Genomic DNA, 27,416 nt, shown 5'->3' on the forward strand with positions numbered 1-27,416 from the left:
TTCATTACAAACAATATATCGTAAAAACTCGATAGTTAGCATATGTGCTTACTATCAAGGTTTGAAAACATGAAATCGTACCAAAGTCTGGCACTTTACCAACTGAGCTAATGTGGTTGAGACACACACTTGCAGGTTTACTTGTTCATATATAACTATGTGTATAGATGATTTGCTCACAACCCTTTGCACTTTTGTGGATGGGGGCTCTTCATGTTTGCATGTTTTATAAGCGCTCGATATAGTAAGCGCATATGCTGACTATCAAGTTTTTACAGTATGCACAACTTTCTTAAAGTCTAAGGTTTCATGTGTTCAGAAAGTAAAATTCTTTATTGGTATCTTATTTATTATTTTATTTTATTTATTCTTTCTTTATTGAGGGTTATACAATATATAAGAGTGAACAACTTTAAAACTGACAATGTGAAACAATGCCAACCTTTGTTCATTCATTTCAGGGATCTATTGAAATGGTGTGAGAGGATTATTTGTGATTTTGATGTAGCATCAACACAAACTGGCAATATGGTATTTATGGAGGTAAGTCAAGCCATAGTCATGAATTAAAAGTAGAATAAACAGTCTTAGTAGGCATGGGAAAATCTTGCTGTCATACAAGGTTTTCATGTGTGAATGACAGCCCCAAGTTCAATCTGGAAGTGCTTCTATTCATTGTGGGGAAACCCAAGTCCATGTGTATGTATGGTAAGAAGTCATGCATATGAATGTAAGAATGATCCAAGTCCATGTGCATGTGGGGTGTACAGTGTAGTGTTAGGCCTATAATACCAGGGAAATAACATGTGATTCAAGAAATGACCTTAGACGTTCATGAGATTCAAGGAATGCCCTAAGTCCAGAGAATTAAATCTCCCATGAAGCCTTACACTTATACACACCTTTTAACCCGTAGACTGTGACACATTGCCAAAGTAAATGTAACTGAAAAAATAAATGATACAAAAAAATTTTGAGGTTTCTCAAAATCACTTCCAGTGAACATGAGTTGTTTCTTTACTCAGGTGTTCATTGTCATAACCTGACCCTTTTTGTCTTTTATAACTCTTTTTTTATAACTCCTTGTTGTTGTAGGCATTAGATTGTTTCTGTGCATCATTACCTAAACCCACATCCAGACTAACCATGGCAGAGATTATTGGCACTAGACTCAACTTGACCCTTTGTCTTTTATAACTCTTTCTTGTTGCAGGCATTAGATTGTTTCTGTGCATCATTACCTAAACCCACATCCAGACTAACCATGGCAGAGATTATTGGTACTAGACTCAACTTGACCAAAGAGAAGATAAGATTTCTATGTACAAACTATAAACCTACTATTGAGATTGGTAGTGATGATGTCAGTATTGTCAGGGCAAGACTGCGCAGGAGACCAGAAGGGGTCATACAAGTACAGAGGTAGGTTAGGAAGCATTCTTACAGAGCTTAATTTTAAGCTTTATTAGAGAATAAATGATAGATTTTGTCTTTTGCCTATCAATAGTGTCATAATGGATGGGCTGGCCAATGTTTTGAGTAGTGGATGCCGCGCAGCCGGTATCCACTACGATAAAAATATTGGCCAGCCCATCCATTATGACACGATATTGATAGGCAAAAGACAAAATCCTATCATTTATTCTCATTCTTATTCAGTTTTAATGTAATTTTTGCGAGAAAAACTGCCTTTTTTCAGAAAAAAATAAAGTTACTTTTGTGAGGACATCCCCGTTGTTTTAAATGAACGAAACCATCACGAACATCTAAGCCGCCGAATCGCGTTCTTAGTTCTCGACGTGTATTACGCTTAACGCATTATCGCGCGATCATTGAGGAGCAACAAGCGTGCCGCCGTATGCGTGCAAGCGCGCCTGACTAATATCAGTATCAACTATTGTGAGATATTATACACCAGAAAACCAATCAAATTACGTGAATTCTTTACAAGACGCACCCATTGAATAAGAATGGAAGGTCTTTGGAGCCGAGAGGTTGGGTGTGCAGATAACAGACCAGCATGTTAGTGAGCCGTTTGCCACCATTGTAAGGGTATCTGGGTTACGGTAGGCCACTGGTTATAATGTTCTTAACAAACAGGAACTTGGTTTGGTAGTATTATTTATTTCTTCATCTCCATGTACAAATTCATAAACGATTGCTGAATGAATACGAAGCGACCCATTATTGTACGTGTTGACTCACCAAGAGTGAGAGAGAGTGAATTTTCAGCATGCTATGGCTTTTATTACCGTCTCCCTTTTGAAAACCAAATTTCTTTGTCCTAACTAAATCGATCAGAGTGACTCTGCAATTTATCTGAATTTCCCAAACAAGAATATCCTGAAGAAGGTATGGATCCCCCACAAGAGAAACAGCTTTTGTGACTTCTGAACCATGTGGTGCTACATGTCTACCTAATTTAACATGGGCTTAATTACAAATTGAGAGTGCTGTCAGTGCGTTTACGCAGTTGGGTCGCCAGCGTATAAACAAACCGCACCTCTTCGCTTGTGTATATGCCCTGAGGGAATGTGTTAGGGCGCACGTTTTGAAACTGCAACTGTGACACCCAACATAGTGTTACTTTCAACTTGAGAGATGCGTTTATTGCAACAGATGCTACAATTTTCTGCAGCAGAAGACGTTGATAAAGTGAACAAAGCTCTAAATAAAGTCAATCATTTCAGCAGACAACAGAAAATCACAGCAGAGAACCAAAAATGCCTTAAGAAAGTTGATGTAAGTGGGCTGTTCCAGTTGAAATATATGCACCCTCTATGGAAGACGTGACCTTAATCTCCCACACAGGGAATGTAGATTTCAAATGGAGTCACCCATTCAGGTAATCCGATTTGAAATTCACACTCCCTGTGTAGAAGATTGAAGTCATGTCTTCCATAGGGGGTGTATGGATTTCAACTGGAACAGCCCAATATCACATTTGCTGCAAAGCATTTATATGTTGCTCTCCTTGTTTATATGTGTTTCATTCAGAAGACAGACAGCTAGCTTTGCCTACACTAGGCCAGCCTTAGTTTTACTGGAGAGAGTGGCAGCCTGTATAGCAAGGAATGAGGCTGTGTTGCTAGTGGGAGAGACTGGCACAGGGAAGACCTCTACTGTGCAGTATCTAGCAGAGTTGACAGGTCAAAGGTTAAAGGTCATCAATATGAACCAACAGAGTGACAGCACTGATTTGTTGGGAGGGTAAGTAATTGGAACATGTATTGTATATATGCAAATTTGTAGAAAAGTAGTTTTAATAGTATAAGCAGAAATATTGTAATACAAATCGTTAACTGACATCTAGCGATAATATTATCGATAAAAAGGTGTCACTCATTAAAATTAGTCGAGTACTTTCACACGATTCAAAACACACCAGAAAGATATAGACAGAAATGTCTAAGGTGGCCATGAAGATAAGCAAAAGGTAAACTGTGCCCCTGTAATCCTCTTGGAAACACCTCTGAGCAAGAGCTATGGCTACAGCTCAATATGCCCTCAAAAATGTCCTTAAATGTTTGCCATAAATGAGCAACTGATAAATGACTTTACTAGCATTGAGGACTGAGTTCGGCAGTTTAGGGGTGCTTACTTTTTGCACTAAAAATCTATAAACTTTTACTAAACTCCTCAACGAAAGTTTGGAAAGTTTTTTCAAGCATCTGTATCTCCAATTATTTGAGATATATTCATATCGTGTTGTATATCAATGGATAGCTACAATACTCCCCTTTACAATGACACCCCATTTGAAACAACAACATTTTTCACGGCTGAGTACACGCCTTGTGAATGTAGTGGTGTCTCAAAATGAATTTGCCAAATTGACCATTATTCTGTGCTCAAACAAAGCTAGCCACTAACCTCAATAGCGGGTGGAAAAACCACAGGCAGCCACAATAGTCAGGCACCTTCTCCTCATGCTGCTCACCGACCTGGTTACACGTTACTTTCGGATGGAATTCTATTCTTCAACAAGGATTCGTCGCAGGTCATTCAATGTGGTTGCATATGGGCTTCTTTGGCACGCACAACACGATCAAGCTGGTCCCACAAGTGTTCAATCGGGTTGAGGTCTGGCCCCCGGGTCTGGCCTGATGGCAGGCCATTTTGACTCTACTCCCATATTCTGTAGGTAGTCGTTGACTACCGTGGCTATGTGGGGCGAGCGGTGTCATCTTGGATGATTGCATTAGGTCCCAGATTGTGAAGTTATGGGATTGCAGCTTGCTGCACAGAATAATGGTCAATTTGGCAAATTCATTTTGAGACACCACTACAATTACAAGGCATGTACTCAGCCGTGAAAAATGTTATTGTTTCAAATGGGGTGTCATTGTAAAGGGGAGTATTGTAGCTATCCAGTGATATGCAACACGATATGAATATGTCACAAATAATTGGAGATACAGATGCTTGAAAAAACTTTCCAAACTTTTGTTGAGGAGTTTACATAGTGAAACAATCCCACAATTCAAACTCACATTCAGTCTCTAAGGCACCAGAAACAAATTCATTTGATCTTTGGATTGACCGTCGATGCTGCTTCGATGCTTGTTATTAATGAACTAGCAACTAATTAATCAGAATTAATGCTAAATTCATATTGGTCAATATCAAAACAGGCAAAGATTCATATGTTTTTACAGTTAACAATGGCCAATTAATTGATTTCATAAATAATAAGGATCGACCAAGCATTGATGGTCGATCAAAAGATCAAACTGATTTGTTTCTATAGCCTAAGTTATGGTATTATTGAAATGAAAAGGAACACCAAAGATGAACGTAGTAGCTCAAAATAGTTGATGTCGTTGACAAGATTTAGCTGCCTTGGTAGTCACTTCAGTCATTGTCAGTGTTCTGTTTTAATTCCAGATTCAAGCCAGTTGACATCAGGCAGTTGATAGCACCCGTCAGAGAGGAATTTGAGTGCCTCTTCCTCCAAACATTCTCACAGAAACAAAATGCCAAATTTCTGGGTCACATCCAGGAGTGTTTTGCCAAGAAAAGGTGGAATGATTTGATCAAACTCATGGTGCACTGTCATAAGAATGCTAGCAGTAGGTTTGAGGAGAAAGAGCACAAAGACACAGGTAGGTGGAATGATTTGATCAAACTCATGGTGCACTGTCATAAGAATGCTAGCAGTAGGTTTGAGGAGAAAGGGCAGAAAGACACAGGTAAGGGCAGATTCATCAGATTTGTTGGTTAGAATTAAAGGAAAGAATTTTATGTGAGTCTTATAATGGAATCATTATAGGGACAAGACAAATTGGCTTCAGAAATGACGATTTGGACAGCACATTTGAGAAATGCCCCTATTTTGGTATTTGCCGTATACTATCATAGTGATTCCTTTTGGCTCCTTTTGCAAAGATCAAACTGCTTTGCAAAATGCAGTTGAAGTGTTAGAATAATGCCTGTGTCAGACTTCCATGCTGCTGCAGCAAGCCGCATGGTGTATCAGCCAATGACAAACCTTGATTTTGTCTGTTAGTCTGCATTGGGTGTGTGTGTCACGCCGGTCAGCGACAAGTAGCATGGCAGTATGAAACCAGCATAAGGGAAAAAAGGAACCACAAGCAAGTTTCCTGCCACATATTCTGTAATGAATGCTAACATAACCGCTGTCCATAGTGTATCTCATATTCAAATTGAATTGTAACTGTTGGTAAAATTACAGATAAATCTACAAGTGGCAAAACTAGTCCAACGATGAGAAGTCAGTGGCGAGATCTTGGCACAAGACTACAGCAATTAAAAACACAGATACACCATGCAGAAAATGCTTTGGCATTTGCATTCATTGAGGTAAGATTGAAACAAATATGTCATGCACAACCTCAAGGTATGGTGTACCCTATCTCACAATACATGATTTTAAAATGGGACCAATATCTGCTTTGCTTGTATGACACCACACAGTGTCCAAAAGATAAGTTTCTGTAGATCAGTTTGTAACAGTTTTTTCCTTTGTTATGACAAAGAAGCAAAATAATAATAAAATAAAACAAACTGACACTTTGCTGAATTTGAGTTTTCACACTATATGGCTTGAGGCAATTGGTGTCTACTTACATAACATCCCAATTTTAAACCTGTAACCTTAAATGTGGCCTGTTTTAAAAATTGGTGGAAATGTACAAGTTAAGCACCATCTTTGTTCATTAGGTGACGAAAAAAAGAAAGATTTATAGGTAAATGGACTATTCAAGTAAGCTAGGTCAGTCATTCAAGATTTTTTTTCTCAGGGCTAAAATCACCCAAAATTATCACCGACAGCTTGAAATATCTGGCAAAAATTTGGTCAAAATCAATTTTGGCCCAAAAAAGGTGTTAATTTTACATGATATTCACAAAATTAAAAACAAATATCCAAAAATGTGAAATCTAGATCATTTGGGCACATAAAACTTTTTTTTTGGTTGCCTTATCTTGAAATAATCACTTTTCAGTTGTGCTGTTTTTTCGTGGTAGGGCAGTGTAAGTCTTTGTGATAGTTAGATATGAAAGTACAAAATGATTGATTTTAATGATCTTTTGCATCCATCAGGGTACCCTTGTGAAAGCATTGAAAGCAGGTGACTGGGTGTTACTAGATGAGATCAACCTGGCTACAGCGGAAACATTGGAATGCCTCAGTGGATTACTGGAGAGTACTGAAGGATCTGTTATCCTGATGGAAAGAGGGTATGTAGGCCTTTAAAAAGTTTGAACAATAAGAAGTGGATAGTTTAGATAATGAGAATGCTATTTAGAAGTTTTGGCTAGATTTTACAATAAGGTGCGCCACCCATGAGCTGCGCTTTATCTTGTGCAATATACCCGGTCTTTTTCTTGCAATATTGTGTATGTGTAATAGTATGTTTAAGTTAGGCTAAATATTGTTTTTAAATTTTTTGTTCCCTAGGTTTTATGTTTTGTAAAGCACCCAGAGGCTATTTGCGTTGGGCGCTATATTAAATCTCTCTTTATTAATATTTTTATTATTACTTTTGCACCCCAATTTGAAAGTTGTGGTGCAATTTCATCTGACGCAGAGCAATTTGAAGTTCAGTCTCAGACAATCAACCACACTTTTAAAGTTGTATCGCAACAGGCGAATTTTGGGGTGCAAATTGCACTGCGATAGGGCTTATTTCGAACGCTGCCTACTCCTTCTTTGGTTGCTAATTGTTGTGTTGATAGTTCATGCATGGGTAAGCAATACCCAGCGCAACAAACAATTAATATTTGCCAAATGTACTGTGTTCATAATCCACTATACTGCTTATACATGTTCCCCATACTTTCTTTGGGTGTCTATGTGGGAGGATTGTTGACTCTGTCCTTTGTTGGAATTTCAGTAAGAACCCTTGAAAGAAATATGATTGTTTATAAAAAAAAAAAAAAGGGGGGGTACTGTGGCCTAGTGGTACGGGCTCCAACTAGTAATCGCATGTTGTCGGTTCAAACCCTGGCATTGGTACTATCGTGTTGTGACAAGGCTCTTTGTATAAATGGGTACTGGTTTATGTTGTGTGGGAGGAGTGGCAGACCTCACAATAACATTATACACAGGGGAGTTTGGCCCCAAGTCACTTTAAAAGAGAGATGGGTACATGGGTCTGTAAAAACAGCCATGACCCTTTATCTTACAATAGCATATATTTGCCTTCATATGTAGGTTTTGGCTGAACCATTGGTAATTATAGTGATAATTTTAATAATATTTTAAACTCTTCTGATTTTCAGTGACAGTCAACCAATAGTAAGACACAAAGAATTCAGGTTATTTGCTTGTATGAACCCAGCAACTGATGTAGGGAAGAAGGAACTACCACCAGGCATTAGGAATAGGTAAGATATTCATACCATATGAACCCAGCAACTGATGTAGGGAAGAAGGAACTACCACCAGGCATCAGGAATAGGTAAGATACTCATACCATATGAACCCAGCAACTGATGTAGGGAAGAAGGAACTACCACCAGGCATCAGGAATAGGTAAGATATTCATACCATATGAACCCAGCAACTGATGTAGGGAAGAAGGAACTACCACCAGGCATCAGGAATAGGTAAGATACTCATACCATATGAACCCAGCAACTGATGTAGGGAAGAAGGAACTACCACCAGGCATCAGGAATAGGTAAGATACTCATACCATATGAACCCAGCAACTGATGTAGGGAAGAAGGAACTACCACCAGGCATCAGGAATAGGTAAGATACTCATACCATATGAACCCAGCGACTGATGTAGGGAAGAAGGAACTACCACCAGGCATCAGGAATAGGTAAGATACTCATACCATATGAACCCAGCAACTGATGTAGGGAAGAAGGAACTACCACCAGGCATCAGGAATAGGTAAGATATTCATGCCATATGAACCCAGCAACTGATGTAGGGAAGAAGGAACTACCACCAGGCATCAGGAATAGGTAAGATATTCATACCATATGAACCCAGCAACTGATGTAGGGAAGAAGGAACTACCACCAGGCATCAGGAATAGGTAAGATACTCATACCATATGAACCCAGCAACTGATGTAGGGAAGAAGGAACTACCACCAGGCATCAGGAATAGGTAAGATATTCATGCCATATGAACCCAGCAACTGATGTAGGGAAGAAGGAACTACCACCAGGCATCAGGAATAGGTAAGATACTCATACCATATGAACCCAGCAACTGATGTAGGGAAGAAGGAACTACCACCAGGCATCAGGAATAGGTAAGATATTCATGCCATATGAACCCAGCAACTGATGTAGGGAAAAAGGAACTACCACCAGGCATCAGGAATAGGTAAGATACTCATACCATATGAACCCATCAACTGATGTAGGGAAGAAGGAACTACCACCAGGCATCAGGAATAGGTAAGATATTCATGCCATATGAACCCAGCAACTGATGTAGGGAAGAAGGAACTACCACCAGGCATCAGGAATAGGTAAGATATTCATGCCATATGAACCCAGCAACTGATGTAGGGAAGAAGGAACTACCACCAGGCATCAGGAATAGGTAAGATATTCATACCATATGAACCCAGCAACTGATGTAGGGAAGAAGGAACTACCACCAGGCATCAGGAATAGGTAAGATATTCATACCATATGAACCCAGCAACTGATGTAGGGAAGAAGGAACTACCACCAGGCATCAGGAATAGGTAAGATATTCATACCATATGAACCCAGCAACTGATGTAGGGAAGAAGGAACTACCACCAGGCATCAGGAATAGGTAAGATATTCATGCCATATGAACCCAGCAACTGATGTAGGGAAGAAGGAACTACCACCAGGCATCAGGAATAGGTAAGATATTCATACCATATGAACCCAGCAACTGATGTAGGGAAGAAGGAACTACCACCAGGCATCAGGAATAGGTAAGATATTCATGCCATATGAACCCAGCAACTGATGTAGGGAAAAGGAACTACCACCAGGCATCAGGAATAGGTAAGATACTCATACCATATGAACCCAGCAACTGATGTAGGGAAAAAGGAACTACCACCAGGCATCAGGAATAGGTAAGATATTCATACCATATGAACCCAGCAACTGATGTAGGGAAGAAGGAACTACCACCAGGCATCAGGAATAGGTAAGATACTCATACCATATGAACCCAGCAACTGATGTAGGGAAGAAGGAACTACCACCAGGCATCAGGAATAGGTAAGATACTCATACCATATGAACCCAGCAACTGATTTAGGGAAGAAGGAACTACCACCAGGCATCAGGAATAGGTAAGATACTCATACCATATGAACCCAGCAACTGATGTAGGGAAGAAGGAACTACCACCAGGCATCAGGAATAGGTAAGATATTCATGCCATATGAACCCAGCAACTGATGTAGGGAAGAAGGAACTACCACCAGGCATCAGGAATAGGTAAGATACTCATACCATATGAACCCAGCAACTGATGTAGGGAAGAAGGAACTACCACCAGGCATCAGGAATAGGTAAGATATTCATACCATATGAACCCAGCAACTGATGTAGGGAAAAAGGAACTACCACCAGGCATCAGGAATAGGTAAGATATTCATACCATATGAACCCAGCAACTGATGTAGGGAAGAAGGAACTACCACCAGGCATCAGGAATAGGTAAGATACTCATACCATATGAACCCAGCAACTGATGTAGGGAAGAAGGAACTACCACCAGGCATCAGGAATAGGTAAGATACTCATACCATATGAACCCAGCAACTGATGTAGGGAAGAAGGAACTACCACCAGGCATCAGGAATAGCTAAGATATTCATACCATATGAACCCAGCGACTGATGTAGGGAAGAAGGAACTACCACCAGGCATCAGGAATAGGTAAGATATTCATACCATATGAACCCAGCAACTGATGTAGGGAAAAAGGAACTACCACCAGGCATCAGGAATAGGTAAGATACTCATACCATATGAACCCAGCAACTGATGTAGGGAAGAAGGAACTACCACCAGGCATCAGGAATAGGTAAGATATTCATACCATATGAACCCAGCAACTGATGTAGGGAAGAAGGAACTACCACCAGGCATCAGGAATAGGTAAGATACTCATACCATATGAACCCAGCAACTGATGTAGGGAAGAAGGAACTACCACCAGGCATCAGGAATAGCTAAGATATATAGTGACAGACATTCATACAGTTGTTTGAGTGCAAACTTGTAAGTGACTTATTTGGTTTGATCTATGTGGATGGATTAAGCAAATTTGCACTGTGAAACTCTTTAACACTTCCTACGACAAAGTGATTCAGAAGTGAATCACTTGGGTCACGTGACGTTAAAACGATATTGCCTGCCTTATGTCGCCAGTCATTGTTAAGTAAAACAATGAAAAAATCGAAAAAAATCGCGATCAAAAAGCACCTAATTTGCAATTGCTCTTCCGTCGTCATCATTTTAGGTGTTTTTATCTCAAATCTAAAAATTTAAATTCAGGCAAATTTTATTTTATAATATTTATGACCTTTAGCCTCTAGATAGCCTAAGTCCCTTGAAAATCAGTGGTAAAGTAAGGCATGTCAACAGCTAAAAGACTCACTTTTCGCCGGAAGCTGCTAAAATGTTTTTAGGAAAACAATCTAGAAACGCCGCCGTCGTGTGGAAAATTCAACAATGTGATCTCGAAATGGCGAAGCGGCGAAGCGATGTGCTAACGCTGATCTAAACCGTGTTTTTCAAGATGAATTGGATGATAGTGAGAGTAAATTCGAAGGATTTACGGAATAATGATAATCTGGGCAACTTTGGGAGCAGTTATAGCTGTTGACAGGGATGAACAAGCATCGGAAGGTCTGAATATGTGTTGGCCACTGGGTGACCGTCTTAGCGGGTTGTAGTATCATGTATGCAATGCAATGCGTGGTACTGTATTCAATTCAGCGTGGGGACGGTTGCTGTTTTTAGCCTACCATAAAAAACATCAGGGCGCTGTGTTTCATGAGTAAGCAGTGATCATGCAGGCTACGTACCTCTGTATGTAAGTTTGTTATACATGTATTTCATAGTTCATAAGTCCGAGATTCGATCATCAAAATAAATATTCAATCACAGTACGCATACACAGATTTTTAGTTCATCTCAACTCAAGTTGAAATTTCGGTGACTGCAGTATCGAATTGTGCGAGTAACATTCATCGCAAAGAGCGCACACGCAAGCGCATACAAGTGCGGTTTGTCCACACGCTTGCGTCTCAACTGCGAAAAATCATTGACGTCATCGTCAATGCTCTACACCGAACTTGAAAGTCAGGAAATTGAAACCAGTGAAAGTTGAACATGTTGAAGTGAACCAATGTATATACATGCAATGCATGCATATGCTTTACATTCAGTGTTTATTTTATTGAAAATAAATGGCTTTTGTAAATTGACAGTGAAATACTAAAAAAAAAAAAAAATAACACTTACTCAAACTGATCAATTTTTATATTTTATTTGTATTTTTATTCAAAAGCAATTGTATAAATAATATTCTGATACATTTGAGTAAATAATATAAACTCGACACAAAATCTACACAATGTAGAGAATTTTATTTGCAAAAATCAGTAAACGGCAGCTATTATAAAAGCACCCAAAAACACCCAATTTTTCAAAATTGCTGCCCTTGGTCGTAGGAAGTGTTAACAAGTCTAAAGTTGGAGCTCCCTGAAGATGGCATACTCTGAATTCCGAAACTCTAGTGAGTGGTGAGTGCCATCTTCAGAGCCTGGCACTCACTAGAGTTCCGGAAGCTCAGCCCTCTGAAAAGTACTTCTCTATAGACCTTTTCAGGAGCCATCGGAAATGTTCGCAAAATAATCACATGGACCCAAGCGTCTTTACACACCTGCGTAAATACACATAAACGCTACTCAACTGCGTGCATTGACGCAACGCACAACTGGCGTAAGTGTGTGCCCAAGAACTGCGTATGATGACCCATTTTTAAAAACTGGGTCATTACTTCTGAAAACTTCGATATGAAGAGGTCTATAGGGAAAGATTAAGCCCTACTCAAGTTTACCAACCTAGAGTACCAAATAAATACAAGTCTAGAGTTTGAATAAATATTTTGTTAATCAGAAGTAAAGTTTAGCCAGGGTCTTAAGTGCCAGTCTTGCACCAGCTGAAAACCAAAACAAATGTAGGGCTATTCTCCAGAAAGTGAGTATAGTTTTAATTTTCAAGAAAAAAACAACATCGGTTTTTTCTCTGGCTATAAGAATGTGGTTTTTGTTCACAGAAATTTTAAGTGGATCTTTCCATGCAAATATTAGCATATAATTTACATAAAAATAGGCTATTCCAGTAGAAATCCATACACCCCTATGGAAGACAGGACCTTAATCTTCCACACAGGGAGTGTGAATTGCAATGGAGTTGCTTGAATGGGTGATTTCGTTTGAAATATACACTACACCCCTGTATGAGAGATTAGGGTTATGTATTTCATAGAGGGTGTATGAATCTCAACTGGACTAGCCCAATGTCACAAACATTATCAACCAAAATTAATGTCAAAACAAAGCAAAGAACATAGTACATGGGTTTTGAAATTTAGCTCCTTGTTTGAATTTAACAAAGATACTGTAAAAGAATTCTTATGGTCCTACCGTATGAGTTTGTTTCACTTTCAAAATTCAACTGATTTCAAAACTATTTTTAACATTATCATTAGGCAAGTTGTGAATGAATCAATGACAAAATGTTGAGATAGAACAAAAAAATGAGTTTTGACCAATAATCTCTTGTTCTTCTTCTTCATGTATTCCATCCATAGGTTTACAGAGTTCTTTGTTGATGAACTAGAAGACATTCCAGACCTAAAGGTCCTTGTTATCAACTATCTTGAAGGATTAGGTCTAAGCTCAGCCCAAGTGGATGGCATTGTACAGTAAGTATATAATAAGGATTGTTGTACATTGAGCTTTAGGTGATTAGAAGACGTTCTGATATGTTCCATTTGCTATCAAGAACAAAGGAATACACAATCTATATAGCATTTCTATAATTGGCACCTTCCTGCCGTTGATGGGTTGACAAATATAACATACTATAAAACAACAAAAGTGAGGTCACTGTTATAAAATAAAAAGTAATCCTTTGATACCCTTCTTGACATAGCTTGTCCCTACCCAGGAATGAGCCAAATATGTGACACGATCAAGGGAAATGAGTCGGATGCCGCTAATATTGATTTTAAGATATTGGCAAAGAGAGTGTTAAAATTCTTTTGTTTTATATTGTTTTCAGCGATTGATAAATTGATATAACTTCACAAAGAAAAGTCGTATCAACACTAAATGTCCTCTTTAGAAACATATGTAAACCTCATTTTTGACCAAGGTCGACATGTGACTCATTCCCCTTGATCATGTCACATATAGAAATTTTTTAGAGACTAGCAATTAGACGCTGACCTAATGTTGTGGTATGAAGCATACTTTTTTTGCGATGACCGTACCTACAGTATGTACCTCTAGATGCTGTATCTCTTGAATGATAGTCTGTTTGAATGTGGTGATATTATTATTGAATTTGTAGGCTCACAGGGGATTTATGCAATCATATGGTAAAGCAACTACAGGGTTCAAAAGAAATAACTCCCCCTCTAAAATTACAAAACATTTCTTTGCATAACTTGACATACATTTTGTTGATTTGAAAAATTCAAAAAGCTGTGAATAGAGGAATCGTTTTTCAACACTCCCAACGTTGTTTCATTTGCAAAAACAATATTTTTGGTCAAAAATAATCACATTTTCCAAAAGGATGCTTTCAGAAAAAGTTGCACTTTACCACTTTACGTACAAAACGTTCTCGATATTAATGTTAAGGTTGATTCAATTCTTGGTTTTTTCCTTCACCTTTTTGTCTCCGATCCTTTAGGCACCCATGCAACCATCATTCAGTGCAAAACAAAGATTTATTGAACTTAATTTTGACGTAAAATCACATTTTCTTTGAAGTTTTTAATTAGCAGTTGTTTCAAAATGATAAAATCACTAGGAAGGAGAAATGAGCTCTCCACGCATACATTTGACCAAAAGTGTGAGCATTTACCTGTATTTGGTCGGTTGAAGCTTCTTGCCTTTTGATTTAAAATGATGGCTTTCTTGGATAAAGGTGTAACACTCATGACATGGCCACAGGAGATTGGCGGCATGCAGTTAATTGGCTGGATGCTGACTTCTAACCTCCAATCTCTGTTGGTCATTTCTTCTTTGTCATGTACGCCTTTATTCAAGACAGCCGTTGCTATAGACCTTTGCTACTGTTTCAGTCTACCATTTGCAAGTAAAATCTTCTAGCTAACAAAAGAAATAAGCATCACACTACAAACCTTATTTCTACTCCTATAGTGATTTTACCATTATTGAAACACCGACTAAAAACCCCATTAATGTCAAAATTCATGTCAATGAATCATTGTTTTATACTGAAAGATGATTGCATGGGTGACTGAGTAATCGGATACATAAAATTTGAGAGAATTAACTAACAATTAAATCAATCAAAACATTGATCGCGTTGATATCGACAACGCGTTTTTGTACATTACACGTATAGGATGTTGAAAAGTGCAACTTTTTCTGGAAGCATCATTTTTGGAAAATGTGATAAGTTTCGACCAACAAAAATGATTTTCAATAAGAAGAAAATTGAGAGGATAGCAAAAAGATTCCTCTATTCACAGGTTTTTAAATTTTTCAAATCAACCAAATGTACTTCAAGTTATGCAAAGAAATGTTTTGTAATTTTAGAGGGGGAGTTATTTCTTTTGAACCCTGTATGATTTAATTTAATCCTCTATTCTTACAAATGATGATATGAAGCCAACATGGCTGTAACAGAGTATCTCCAAATATGTTGTTAATCATTGCATGTTGTATTTACAGATTTTACCTGGCGGTGAGACAGCTTGCAGTACAGAAGCTTACAGATGGTACAGGACATAGACCTCATTACAGGTAAAAATATAATGCATATATGAAGGGAAGAGACTGAGAGAAAAGACCCAAGGGCAGAAGATGACAGTTGTGTTGGAAATGGGGTCAATAGACTTGCCACTAAGGTGGAGCACCATACTAGCTTCCAGTGAAGTATGGCACTGTCTTGCAATGCTTGACGCACACACCTTGGTACATGCACATGCTTTTCTAGGTAGCGCAGTAGCGCACCTATTATCCTTTTTCTTCTTTTTTTTTTTTTTTGCTCTTCACTTTTTCAAACCATCCTAAAAAATATTGGGTCAACCTTTTCGGGCTGTTAACGAAGGAGGCTGCAAAATTCCCTTTTCTCCAGCCCCCCCCCCCCCCCCACGGTAGATCCAGCCTGGGTATGCAACTGCATGGCAATTCATTCTTTCTTATTAAGTTGTCCATTTGTTTTGTTTCAGTTTACGTACCTTGTGTCGTGCTCTGAGGAATGCTGCTTCCAATTCCTGTGGGAATGTTTTAAGATCTTTATATGAGGTAAGTGAATAAAGAATTGAAGTTAACACACCAAATACAATATCTTATTTTCATCTAACATTTTTGAAAGAAAACATGTAGGGATGAGACAGTAGATGAAACATTCCAAATACTATAGCAATAAAAGATTGGTTTTTGTCTAATTAAGTAAATTGTAAAAGTAGATGTTCTCAGTCATGTAAGATGGAAATTTTTGTGGAACATTAATTTTTTTCTTTTTGTGCTCAACACAGCTACCACAAAAATAAATTAGCTTATGTCCCTTTGTGGACTATTCAATTTAAAACAGGTGCAAAGATATGTTCATTAATAATTTTTCCAATTTCAGAGCTTCTGTCTCAGTTTCTTGACACAACTAGACCGCACCTCGCATCCATTGGTTGAGCAACTTGTCTGCAAACATGTCATTGGTCGATCTAGCGTCAAGAGTATTTTAAAGCAGCCAATCCCACCACCAGCAGCAGGGAATTATGTCAAGGTGGAAGGATATTGGATAGCCGCTGGGGATAAAGAGACTCATAAGCCAAGGGACTATATTCTCACTGCGTCGGTGAAAGCTAACTTGCGTGATTTGGCTAGGATTGTGTCTGCTGGGTGAGTTTTGCACTGACATTGATAAAAATATCTTCTCATAATTGACACCTCATTTAATTTCAATTTGAATTTCATAATATAAATATATAAATAGCCATAACAACAAACTAATATAAAAAACCAAATTTTAATCAAAGAGCAAAACATTAGCATCATTTCATCTAGATCACAGTGCTACTGGTAAGCAGATATTTGAATCGGTTTACTTCCATGACCGTAGCCATTGCCACAGATCAAGGACCGATTGGAACAGTCAAGGTTTGACAGTCAGGGGTTAACACCCTAGTCTTTTTTAAACTGACTGTGAGATATATGTACAGGTATCATAGCACGGGACTCTGTACACAGGACTGATGGCTTAAATACCCCTCTGTAGAACAAAGTACTCTCATGGTTCATTTTCCCAATTCTACATGTTCCACATGCACAGAGAAAATGGAATATAATCACAGATGTTGCAATTCAGATTTGTGCCCCAAATCAATACCCCAGCAAGTTGCGACTGCATTGAACCCAGTACCTCGTGCACCAAAGGAGAGTACCCGATACATTAGGTCACATTTTCCCACTTACATCCAGCAAGTTACCACCACCAGGAATTGAACCCAGGACCTTGTGCACCAAAGGCGAGTACTCAGACCATTAGGTCACGCTTTCCCTATGTTGATAGTTTTATTTCACTACACTTAATACAAAGGGCACAAGTTTAGAATAGGGTCTATGTAATTAGCTTGTGTGGATGTGTATGTACATGTTTCTAAGCACTGTCAATGAAAGACACAGACACGGTAAATTACATGTAATAGTGAACACATGGAAGTGCAGACTGAGATGTTCACACATCCTGGACAGCATAACTAGATTCAAAGGTCTAGATTTATTTATTTATTTATTTATTATTCATTAAACTTCATCACTGGTACATACAAGTAAAATTATTGCACAACAAAATATATAAAAATATAAGTTTTTGTAAAAAAAAAAAAACATGTTAGAAGACCAGCCAATAGGCTGGGATAAACTGGTGCAAATTTTACCTCGAGAACCATCCCACCTAGGGAAGACCAAAATATAATTAGGAAAAAGCGAGTGGAAAACTATAGGGGCAAAACCTGGGCCTACAATTTGAGCAGCGGCAAGCAGAAGACCAAGTGCATCAGGTGAAACAAATTTGGAATAAAATTGAGAGCTTGATATTTGAAAGATGAAATGGAATTAGATAATCTGGTTTCCAGAGGCAGTTGGTTTCACTGGGGAACAATGCGGATGAAGTATGATTATTTGTGGGATTCTGTCTAGAGGGTAATAGTTAGAATAAACGATAGGAATTTTTGTTTTTACTATCAGCTACTGTGTGATAGATGACAGGCAATATTTTGAGCAGTGGATGCCGGCCAGATAATTATTTATATTTCAGTTAATTATTATTTTCATAACTAAAACTAGTTTTATTTAGGAAAAAATAAGTTACAAAACTTCAGTCATGAAAACTCCCCTTATTAAAAAATGAACGAGACCTGTATACAAACTCAATTGCGTGTAGTGCATTGTCTATTACGCACTAGTCTTACAACACGCTACTTACGCACAGCTAGTGCGCACCTGGACAAGCGTGGTCCATAACGATGCAGACCATATCCTCTACCGTGTGGTAGACAACACACAGGAACTAATGATACTCAGTGCTTACAAGCTAAACCACAGCCACTGACTAAGAATATACAATAACAGAAAACTACTGATGTAATGTAAAGTCATTAAACTCATCCATAACTGTTACATTTCAATTTACTAGTTACCTTCTGTATCATATTTTGTTCTGATCCTAAGTTTGCCCTGGTTTAATTGTTTGGACTACATGTAATTGTTGCTACATCGTTCTCGAACACACATGTATGTGTATGGCATCTTGCACAGAAGCTCTGACCTGATGCTTACACTGGATTTCAGAGAAGAATGGCAATCCCTTGCTTAGATTGATGCGAGCTTTGTGTTCACTTCAAGGGCGCCGATCTGCGCTGTCCAATGATTTGACACACAATCGGCCAATCAGATTATCGGTCTGTTGGTATGATTGTCAGACGATTGAATCAGCCAATCAGAACTCACTTCCGTGTTTACGCACTACATGCTCTCAAAATCTAAACAAGTGCCGTTCTTCTCAGACAAAAACTGTAGCAACAACATTGCATAGCATGATTGTTTTAATTTTTTTAGGTGTGCATAGTTTAAAACACCACATGCTTTCGACAAATTTACATGTCATGTTCAAGACTTTATAGGAATAGCATTGACACTTACATTTACTGTATTTATTCCATTAACTAAGTCGTTTTTGGTGGGTACTTATTTGATTCCATAGTTTATTATAAAACCTGCACCATCTAATAGGGACCTTGTATTTGTTATGTGACCTTTATTTTTTGGTATAAATATGGTGATAGCCAAAAATGGCATCAAGAAACACACTGTGGATGTCAAAATTTTCTACAAGATTTATATTGTGACATGAAAGTCTATAATAAGGGCCATTATCGATTATCATTCATACACTCTTAGATTGTGAGAACCAATCAGAGCAAGTGTTAGAAAAATCCAAACCATGCATTGATTGTGTATAATATGCACTCTGCGTACTACGCGCAGTGCTTTTGCAGGCTTGATTCATTTTTGGGCGGGTTGATGCATTTATATTTGGTTCTATTTTCCAATAGTTTTAATGATAATTTTGTTACAAAAACGGCAAAAATTGTGTGTTTTTTCTTCTCGTGTATGAAATAGGTTAATGAACGTTTGTACTGTTGTTATATGTGATGCGATCAATCAAAATCAGTCAGAACTCAGAAATATTGATTTTGAGATACAGCCAAACAAAGGAAATATTTCCTTTTGTTTCCTGTTGTTTTGGAAACACTTTAATTGCTCATATCTTTGGAACTGGTTTTTCAATTTCAATGGGGTTTTCTGCAAAATGCAGCTTTGTAAATGTTTTTTACTATCCTATACGAAACTTAAAATTTAATATTTCCGCATATTTTTCGCATCACATATATCGTATGTACACTGCACATTGTGCAGGAAATGTCAGGATTTGATATTTTTGATATTGTGCACTGCACAGTGCACAATATCAATTATTAATTCCTGCCATTTCTATAACATTACATGATAAAGAAAGAACTCTTGATATAATATGAGATATCATTGTCAACATAACCATTTGATACATTTACACTTCAAGTACATTTTTCTAAATATAATCTCAAAACAAGGTTCTACCTTGCAAGTATGTGTTGCATGTGCATATGCCTTTCATACACATTCTTTAATTACCACATTTGCTAAAGCCTGGCGTATTGAAAAGACAAAAATGCATGTTTTAACTCATGTGTTTGCAGGGAAAACCTCATTTTTGAAATAAAATGTTAGATCCGTGCAAACAGTGTATTGGTCATGGAAGCTGCATATATGTATAGCTCTTCTTACACCAAGAGCTAAATATTTAGTCTTTAAAAGTATGCATGTAATTATTCTCAGTTTCTAAATTGGGCGATGTCTGCATTTCATTTTCATCAGCTGGTAGAGTGTATGGGCGAGGTCGAAAACGTGGGATTCTGGCAAAGAACATAGAGATGCTCTGTCGTATACGGGAGGGTACATGGTTCCAATTTGTCCACACTAGGATTATTGAGACTACAACAAAAAGTAGTGCAAAAACAAATCCCACAACATTAAAGTTACTTTTACTATTGTCTTCACAAACTGTACAGTAGGAGGAAACTGATGATGACACTAGCATTTGATCTCCATCTTCTATTGTCAGTAGCTCTTTGTAAGAATTATAATTATCAGATTCCATTAGATCTGAAATATCAGACAATTTATATTTGGTATCATTTACATGCAATACTATTTCAACACTGCATGCTAGTGTTACTTTCTTGGTATTGAGTTCCATTTGGTTGATAACCACTCCCTTAGAAAGACCAACCTCAGCACCAAGATTAAGAATATCTGGTGGACATGTGGAAGAGATCTCCTCATTGTCTCTATAATTCTGGAGACAAACTATTGTGATCCATTCTTCACCCTGTGGTTTGATAAGGTGTACTTCATTTTTCACTGTCAGCGTAATTTCTGTAAGCCCAGGTGGAATATGCCAGAAAATCGGAATGATTACTAAAGAAGGTTCTTTCGAAGACAGTGTTGTTGTCAATTGTGGTGTTGTTGTCAATTGTGGCGTTGTTGTCAATTGTGGTGGTGGTGTTGTTAGCTGTGATGGTTGTGGAATAATGCAGAGATTCTGTTGTTCTGGTATTTCTTCCTCCACTGATTGAGACCAACAGTGTGCATTATAGTCAGGGAATTGTTCCCTACTACACAAAATGCATCTGATGGGCTGTTTGTAGGAACTGCTCACTTTAGCAACTTTACAGTAGTAGTCATTTCTTACTGGATCCAAATAATCATTTTCACTTCCATCATATTCCCATTTCACAAATGGAAATGGTTGAGCCCACTCAAAACAACATCTGAGCTCAGTCCAATCACCATCAGTGTTATTAAAACATTCGGGATAGTCTGGTCCAGGATGGAAGTTTATTATAAGACTTAATGTGCCAGATTCAAGTCTAGGGAGTCCTGTCATATTGCAGTACTGATTTCCATACAGCTCACACCAGTACAGGCCTTCATGTTGTTTGAAAAACAGCTCCGAAATGGTCAGGCTTGATTGTATTTCCCCACCGGAAGTGTACCTGCAGTAAATATTAAGAATTGAAACAAAGATAATAAGATAATAACAGTAATTATGTTGATGATAATAACAACAATCATTATTTTACTATGTACAAACTATTATACAACAATGACCTGCACATAATGTGAAAACAAAACAAAAATCTATGAACTTTTTTTTTTCAGTTATGAAGAGTTTAAGCAGTAATTAGATATTTTTTCTGTTGAAGCCTGCAGTCAATTTTGGAAAAACACTATTTTAGGGTGTCTGAAGGATAAGCGTAGATCATGAGTTGTGTGTGGGTGTCTGTTTGTATGTCAACCATATGTAAGACTTTTGGTTAAAACTTTGTCTCATATGAATATAATGAAAGACAAAGATAAAGACAATTTATCGCGTCTGACGTCACCTGTCAATCAAACTCGAGCACGGTTTGTTTACAAAGTGTTGTGATGATGACTTGCTGAACGCGGATTTATAACCGGGCGCCGTATTGTTAATTTTGCACCCTTCGACATGCAAACCATCTCAAAGGTTAGGTCTTTATAGTAGGAAACTTTCTTTGGTGAAGGCACCACAATGCCTAGAAAAGCTGCTTTTTGCCTTGTAAAAGTACGAAATTTTTCGCCATTTGCTGCTATTCCTTTTCTCCGATCAGCACCAGATAGATCGGTCTTCCTTTTTACGCAGCTGATTAACCTGTGTAAACCAATCAAGGATCGTAATTGACAGTGACATCAGACGCGATAAATTGTTTTTATCTCTGTCTTTAATTATAGTTCAAATTTTATTGCAATCAAACTTGCTGCATAGCTATACTATGAGAATTTTCATGTAATAGTGGTGTTCAAGGTCACAGACTGAGGTCATTTTGAGGTCAACACTTAGTCAAGCTTAAAATGCCACAAGTTGATATGCTCAAAACATTCACCTACCATATCATTTTCAAGTTTTATGTCTGAATCTCCATCCATTTTCCCAGGCGATTTGTTTTAGAAATTCAATGTTGAGAGATTTTCACTATTTTGGGCCATTCATTTGACACAAATGGGCTAAAAGGTACAAAGAAGGTCTAAAAATCTTGAACAATATGGTGGCCAGCATCCCACAACAGGGGGAGGGGGGCAGGGGGAAAGACTTATCAGGGGAGAAAGTTTCCCCATTGCCCCTGGCTACACTACTGCATTCATGAACATTTCAAAAATTTGGCATTTTTGACTTTAAAAACATTTTTATTCAACACAAATTATTTTTCTAGAAAAAATATTGTAATTAAATTGCTCAAACTTTTAAATGAACCTATTTTAGCCACGCAATTGTTGCAAAATCGTGAACCTTATCTCTAAAATATAAGAATTTATACATCAGAAGATCAAAGTTCACAAGTAGGAAATAGAGATAAAGCAAACTTTACCTTGTTTCAACTGCAAGATTAAGACTGGAATCGAGAATACTTGCACCATACGCCACTGGAAATCCAAATTGTTTTTCTAGAGTTGTCGTATGTTTCCAAGCGATTACTTGCTCTGTATTGTCTGTTGTTCTAAATAGGCAAACCATAGTTATATGATCATGTTGCTTGACTTCAAAGTCACTCAGTTGATTCGGATCACTGGGTACTAACTGACAACACAATATGAGAGAAGAAAAACTTAGTATTGTGTGAAATAGTAAAAGAAATCGGCACAGCATTTTATGCGATGTCATTTCGTTAAGTATGCCGGCCATGTTGTAGTAATGTTGCCGGTTTATTATTCATGTTGTGCAGTGTTGCCGGTCTATTATTCATGTAATATAGCAACCAATATTAGGCGCATTCATTCTGTTACAGATTGTGTGATGCACAGTTGGGTAAGATAAGAGCTAATATGGCACACATATAAATAGTGTCATTCATATTCACTCAATGTGGAGTTCATGTGGTGTACCAAGGGTTCATAGCACTATTTGCTTGGGGGAAGTGTAGAGAATGCCAGAATGGCACCCCAGGTATTGTGTAAGTACTAGGCCCAGTTTTAGTTCCAAATGTTTACCCAGCAAACACAAAATGTTTTACAGAAAACTTTTAAATGTCTGGTTATATAAAGGGTATGAAACAGTTTAAAAAACATTTTTGAAAACTTCATGCAGAACATTCTAATAATGGTTTTATTTAGCTTGTCTAAATAGAACCAATTTACCTCAGCACAGAATGGTCGAGGAAAAAGTTCATCAAAAATATTAAAAAAATTGATTTAAATAAAAAAATCTGATTAAAGTCAAATAAATCTATTTTTTTTAAATAAACAAAAAATTGCCAACCCTGATCCCCATGTTCAAAAAGGATCAATTAAAACTACCGCCAAATGACTACATCAGATCATTGCAGATAGACAGCAGATTGTGTTATTGCTGCTATCTACTGAAGATAGCTCACATCAGATCTATCCAGAAGCTCTATCTGTTGTTCCCTGAAAGGATTTCAAATTTGGTAAAGAAAGTTTTTAAAACAGATTTTAAGATGAATGACCGAAAACCCTACAAACAGTAGCACAAAGATGCACATCTCTTGGCAATCACACTAGTTTGCAGCAAAAGTAACAATCGTAATTAGAAATAAAATGTTTTTAATGTCAAGCATATCTGGGCATTAAGGTTAGCAACTATTTTAAACTGTTGCGATTTGGTAGTTCACAGCATCTTGCGAATGGTAGTGAGCTTAAAAACTGCATTGATCATTTCATAGCAAGTGTGTTGAAGAATTTAAATATCACAGATATTCTTTTGTAGGTCCTGTGGTTCTTGAGTTATATTGTACAGAGGGCTGAAACAACAATACTTTTGTAAAATGTACATAACTCATTTAAGGTGGTACTACACCCCTTGATAAATTTGTGACTATTTTTGCATTTTTCTCAAAAACTAATAAAACACTGGTAACAAAAGTTATGTATATTATAGGGGCAAGGAATGCAGTTACTACACTGGAATTTCAATTTCAGTGACACAAGACAAGTATTTCCAAAAGTTTAAGGGCTGGGGTATGAGCGTTTGGACAGTATTTATTTTGGGACATCAGAGCACATCAGACATATCGAATTGCATTCTGAATCTGAAGAATGTCATTCTGATATCAAATAATTTTGATTTTTTGAAATTAGCAATTTAATACACATTTTATGGCAAATCATTAAAAATGATATTTTTGATATTTAACAGTACTTGAAGTAAACTTTATAAATCTGATGATTTATACTTAAAGTGTACATGTATGTAGGTGGGATGAAAAGCCGACGATCAATTGAAAATTTTGACCTTTCAGTATGAAGATATGGATTTTTTCCCAAAACACCAAAAAAAATTAGGTCTTTTTGGGAAAAATCCATATCTTCAATATGAAAGGTCAAAATTTTCAATTGACCGTCGGCTTTTCCTCCTGCTACATACACTTTAAGAATATATCATTAGATTTATATAATTTACTTTGAGGACTGTTATATATCAAGAATTTGAAAAATATCAAAATTTGTCATAAAATTTGTATTATATTGTGATTTTCAAAAATGAAAATTATTTGATATCAGAAAGACATGCTTCGTATTCAGAATGCAATTCGATGGAGGTCCGAGGTGCTCTCATGTCCCACAAAAATACTGTTGAAAGCATAATAAACGCTCATTTTAGATCCCTTAAACTGACTTTCAGCACAAAAATTCACTAACCTTGAATTTTTGTGCTGAAAGTCAGTTTAAACTTTTGGAAATTGTTTATTACCAGCACATATGAACTTACATGCGAGTACAAGACAAGTAGTTTTTGATTTATTGATCAAATATTGGTTTTCCCTTATTTTTGACTGTAATTCCACAACTGTTGTCTGTGCTGAAATAAAATTTTCAGTGCAGTAGTAGTTGTAGTCCTTGCCCCTATAATATACATATCTTACTTGTCACCAATGCGCTATAATTTTTGAGAAAAATTCAAAAATAGGCACAAAATTGGCCAGGGGTGTAGTACCACCTTAACAACAATAAAGTTTTCAAAGTAAATGATTTGTTGAATGAACTTTTGCAAAACATCAAAGTGTTATTTTTCAATAATATATTGATTTAGATAATAAAAATCAATATTTTGGCTGCTACGACCAACAATACCACATCTACCCTTAACAGCTAAAATCTGGGATATATGAAACTTTGGCCAGGCACAAGTGACCTGGTGAAGGGGTCACAGTAGATAGCTGGTAGGGACATTTTTACAGGGCATTTGGTAGATAACAAAAGGATTCAGAGTAGATAATCGCACCTGTCTACTAAATCAATTATGCATCACTTGTATTTCTTTCAGTCGGTTCCCAGTATTGATCCAAGGGGAGACATCAGTAGGCAAAACTAGTCTGATTCAGTACCTAGCACAGGCTACAGGGAACCAGTGTGTGAGAGTAGATCATTGCACCTGTCTACTAAATCAATTATGCATCACTTGTATTTCTTTCAGTCGGTTCCCAGTATTGATCCAAGGGGAGACATCAGTAGGTAAGACTAGCCTAATCCAATACCTAGCCCAGGCTACAGGGAACCAGTGTGTGAGAGTTAACAACCATGAACACACAGATCTACAGGAATATGTGGGATTCTATGCTGCTGATGAGACTGGCAAACTTGTCTTTAAGGAAGGTAGGAAACACTATTGTTTGTTTGTTTATTCATTCATTCATTCATTCATTTGTTTGTTTGTTTGTTTGTTTGTTCATTCATTCATTCATATTTCTGTTTGTTTCTTTGTTTGTTTCTTTCTTTCTTTCTTTCTTTCTTTCTTTCTTTCTTCTTTTTCTTTTCTTTTCTTTTCTTTGTCTTTTCTTTCTGTCTTCTTTTTTCTTTCTTTTCTTCCTTCCTTCCTTCTTTCCTTCCTTCCTTCCTTCCTTCCTTCCTTCCTTCCTTCCTTCCTTCCTTCCTTCCTTCCTTCCTTCCTTCCTTCCTTCCTTCCTTCCTGCCTTCCTGCTTGCTTGCTTGCTTTCTTTTGTTATTTCATTTATTATATTAATCTTAAATTTTTGGTTAAAATTAAAAATCCCCAATTGTTGTTTGCAGGTGTTCTTGTGGATGCTATGAGGAAAGGACATTGGATCATACTAGATGAGTTGAACCTGGCACCTACTGATGTACTAGAAGCACTTAACAGGGTAGGTATACTAGTATCTAGTAATCTGTGGGGAGATTTGTTTAAACCATTGAGCATCACATTATCAGGGGGTAATAAATCATGATGAAAAAGTGTGTATTGTAGGTTGATTTTGAGGTAAAGAAATACAAAGCTTGGTTGGGTGGTGTTTGTGGGTGCTTGTGCTTAAGGTGGCACACAGGATCACTCAAAGTGGCAAATTTTAGACATTGTTTTGTATTGTATCTTTAAAAGTAATGATGATAAGTATATAAAAGTATACATTTTCAGAAAGGAAATGATGCAAGGAATCCAACTAGCACGGCAGATTTCTGCAAAAATTAGCACTTTTTGCGGAAAGCGCTAAAATTGATTTTCCATGCCAATTTTTTTCGGTCCGCCATAACAACTTACCATAAATATCAAAATTGACAAAAATGGCATAGCTGTGTTCTAAAGACACAAATCTAGAAAGTGTTGTCTCAAATTTATGAATTTTTTCGTAGTTTTGAAAATATGCCTTAAATTATCTCAAATTTTGGTCAAAATTGAAAAAAAAAAAGTCAAATTTTGATCTTTTTTGACCCATATTTCTAAAACGAAGTACAAATTCATAAATTTAAAAAACACTTTCTAGATGCTTGTCTTTAGAACACAAATATGCAATTTTCATCCATTTTGATATTTTTGGTAAGTTGTTATATGGACCGAAAAAAAAATTGGCATGGAAAATCAATTTTGACGCTTTTCTCAAAAACTGCTCATTTTTGCTTAAATCTGCCGTGCTAGTTGGATACCTTGTGTCATTTCCGTTCTGAAAATGTATACTTTTATGTACTTATCATCATTACTTTTAAAAATACAACACAAAATAATGTTTAAAATTAACGACTTTGAGTGATCCTGTGTGCCACCTTAACATTTGTTTAAGAAAAAG

The 27,416-nt window shown here is 37.1% G+C and overlaps 2 protein-coding genes across 2 annotated transcripts in view; one reads left to right on the top strand and one right to left on the bottom strand.

Moving 5' to 3' along the window:
* LOC140156540 (midasin-like) overlaps positions 1-27,416 on the top strand; it is a 161,235-nt gene that overhangs the window by 21,972 nt on the left and 111,847 nt on the right. Inside the window, 13 exon segments of the mRNA XM_072179480.1 lie at positions 462-543; positions 1,214-1,422; positions 2,998-3,210; positions 4,888-5,105; positions 5,696-5,823; positions 6,566-6,702; positions 7,747-7,851; positions 13,314-13,427; positions 15,433-15,504; positions 15,933-16,008; positions 16,337-16,602; positions 25,817-25,995; positions 26,410-26,501. Of these exon segments, the coding sequence (XP_072035581.1) occupies positions 462-543; positions 1,214-1,422; positions 2,998-3,210; positions 4,888-5,105; positions 5,696-5,823; positions 6,566-6,702; positions 7,747-7,851; positions 13,314-13,427; positions 15,433-15,504; positions 15,933-16,008; positions 16,337-16,602; positions 25,817-25,995; positions 26,410-26,501 (1,891 nt within the window).
* LOC140156212 (uncharacterized) lies at positions 18,474-23,051 on the bottom strand. The gene is made up of 2 exons (XM_072179217.1): positions 22,755-23,051; positions 18,474-21,359 (listed from the first exon to the last, which is right to left on the bottom strand). Exons 1-2 carry the CDS (start codon positions 23,045-23,047, stop codon positions 20,105-20,107), a joined length of 1,548 nt encoding a protein of 515 aa, XP_072035318.1. The 5' UTR covers positions 23,048-23,051; the 3' UTR covers positions 18,474-20,104.

This window comes from Amphiura filiformis, chromosome 7, assembly GCF_039555335.1.
Source record: "Amphiura filiformis chromosome 7, Afil_fr2py, whole genome shotgun sequence".
NCBI lineage: Eukaryota > Metazoa > Echinodermata > Ophiuroidea > Amphilepidida > Amphiuridae > Amphiura > Amphiura filiformis.

Coding starts and splice junctions, on each gene's coding strand:
- LOC140156212 (XM_072179217.1), bottom strand. CDS start 23,047: ATGACATCGCATAAAATGCTGTGCCGATTTCTTTTACTATTTCACACA. Junction 21,360..22,754: donor AATCTTGCAGTTGAAACAAG/GTAAAGTTTGCT, acceptor TATTTACTGCAG/GTACACTTCCGGTGGGGAAA.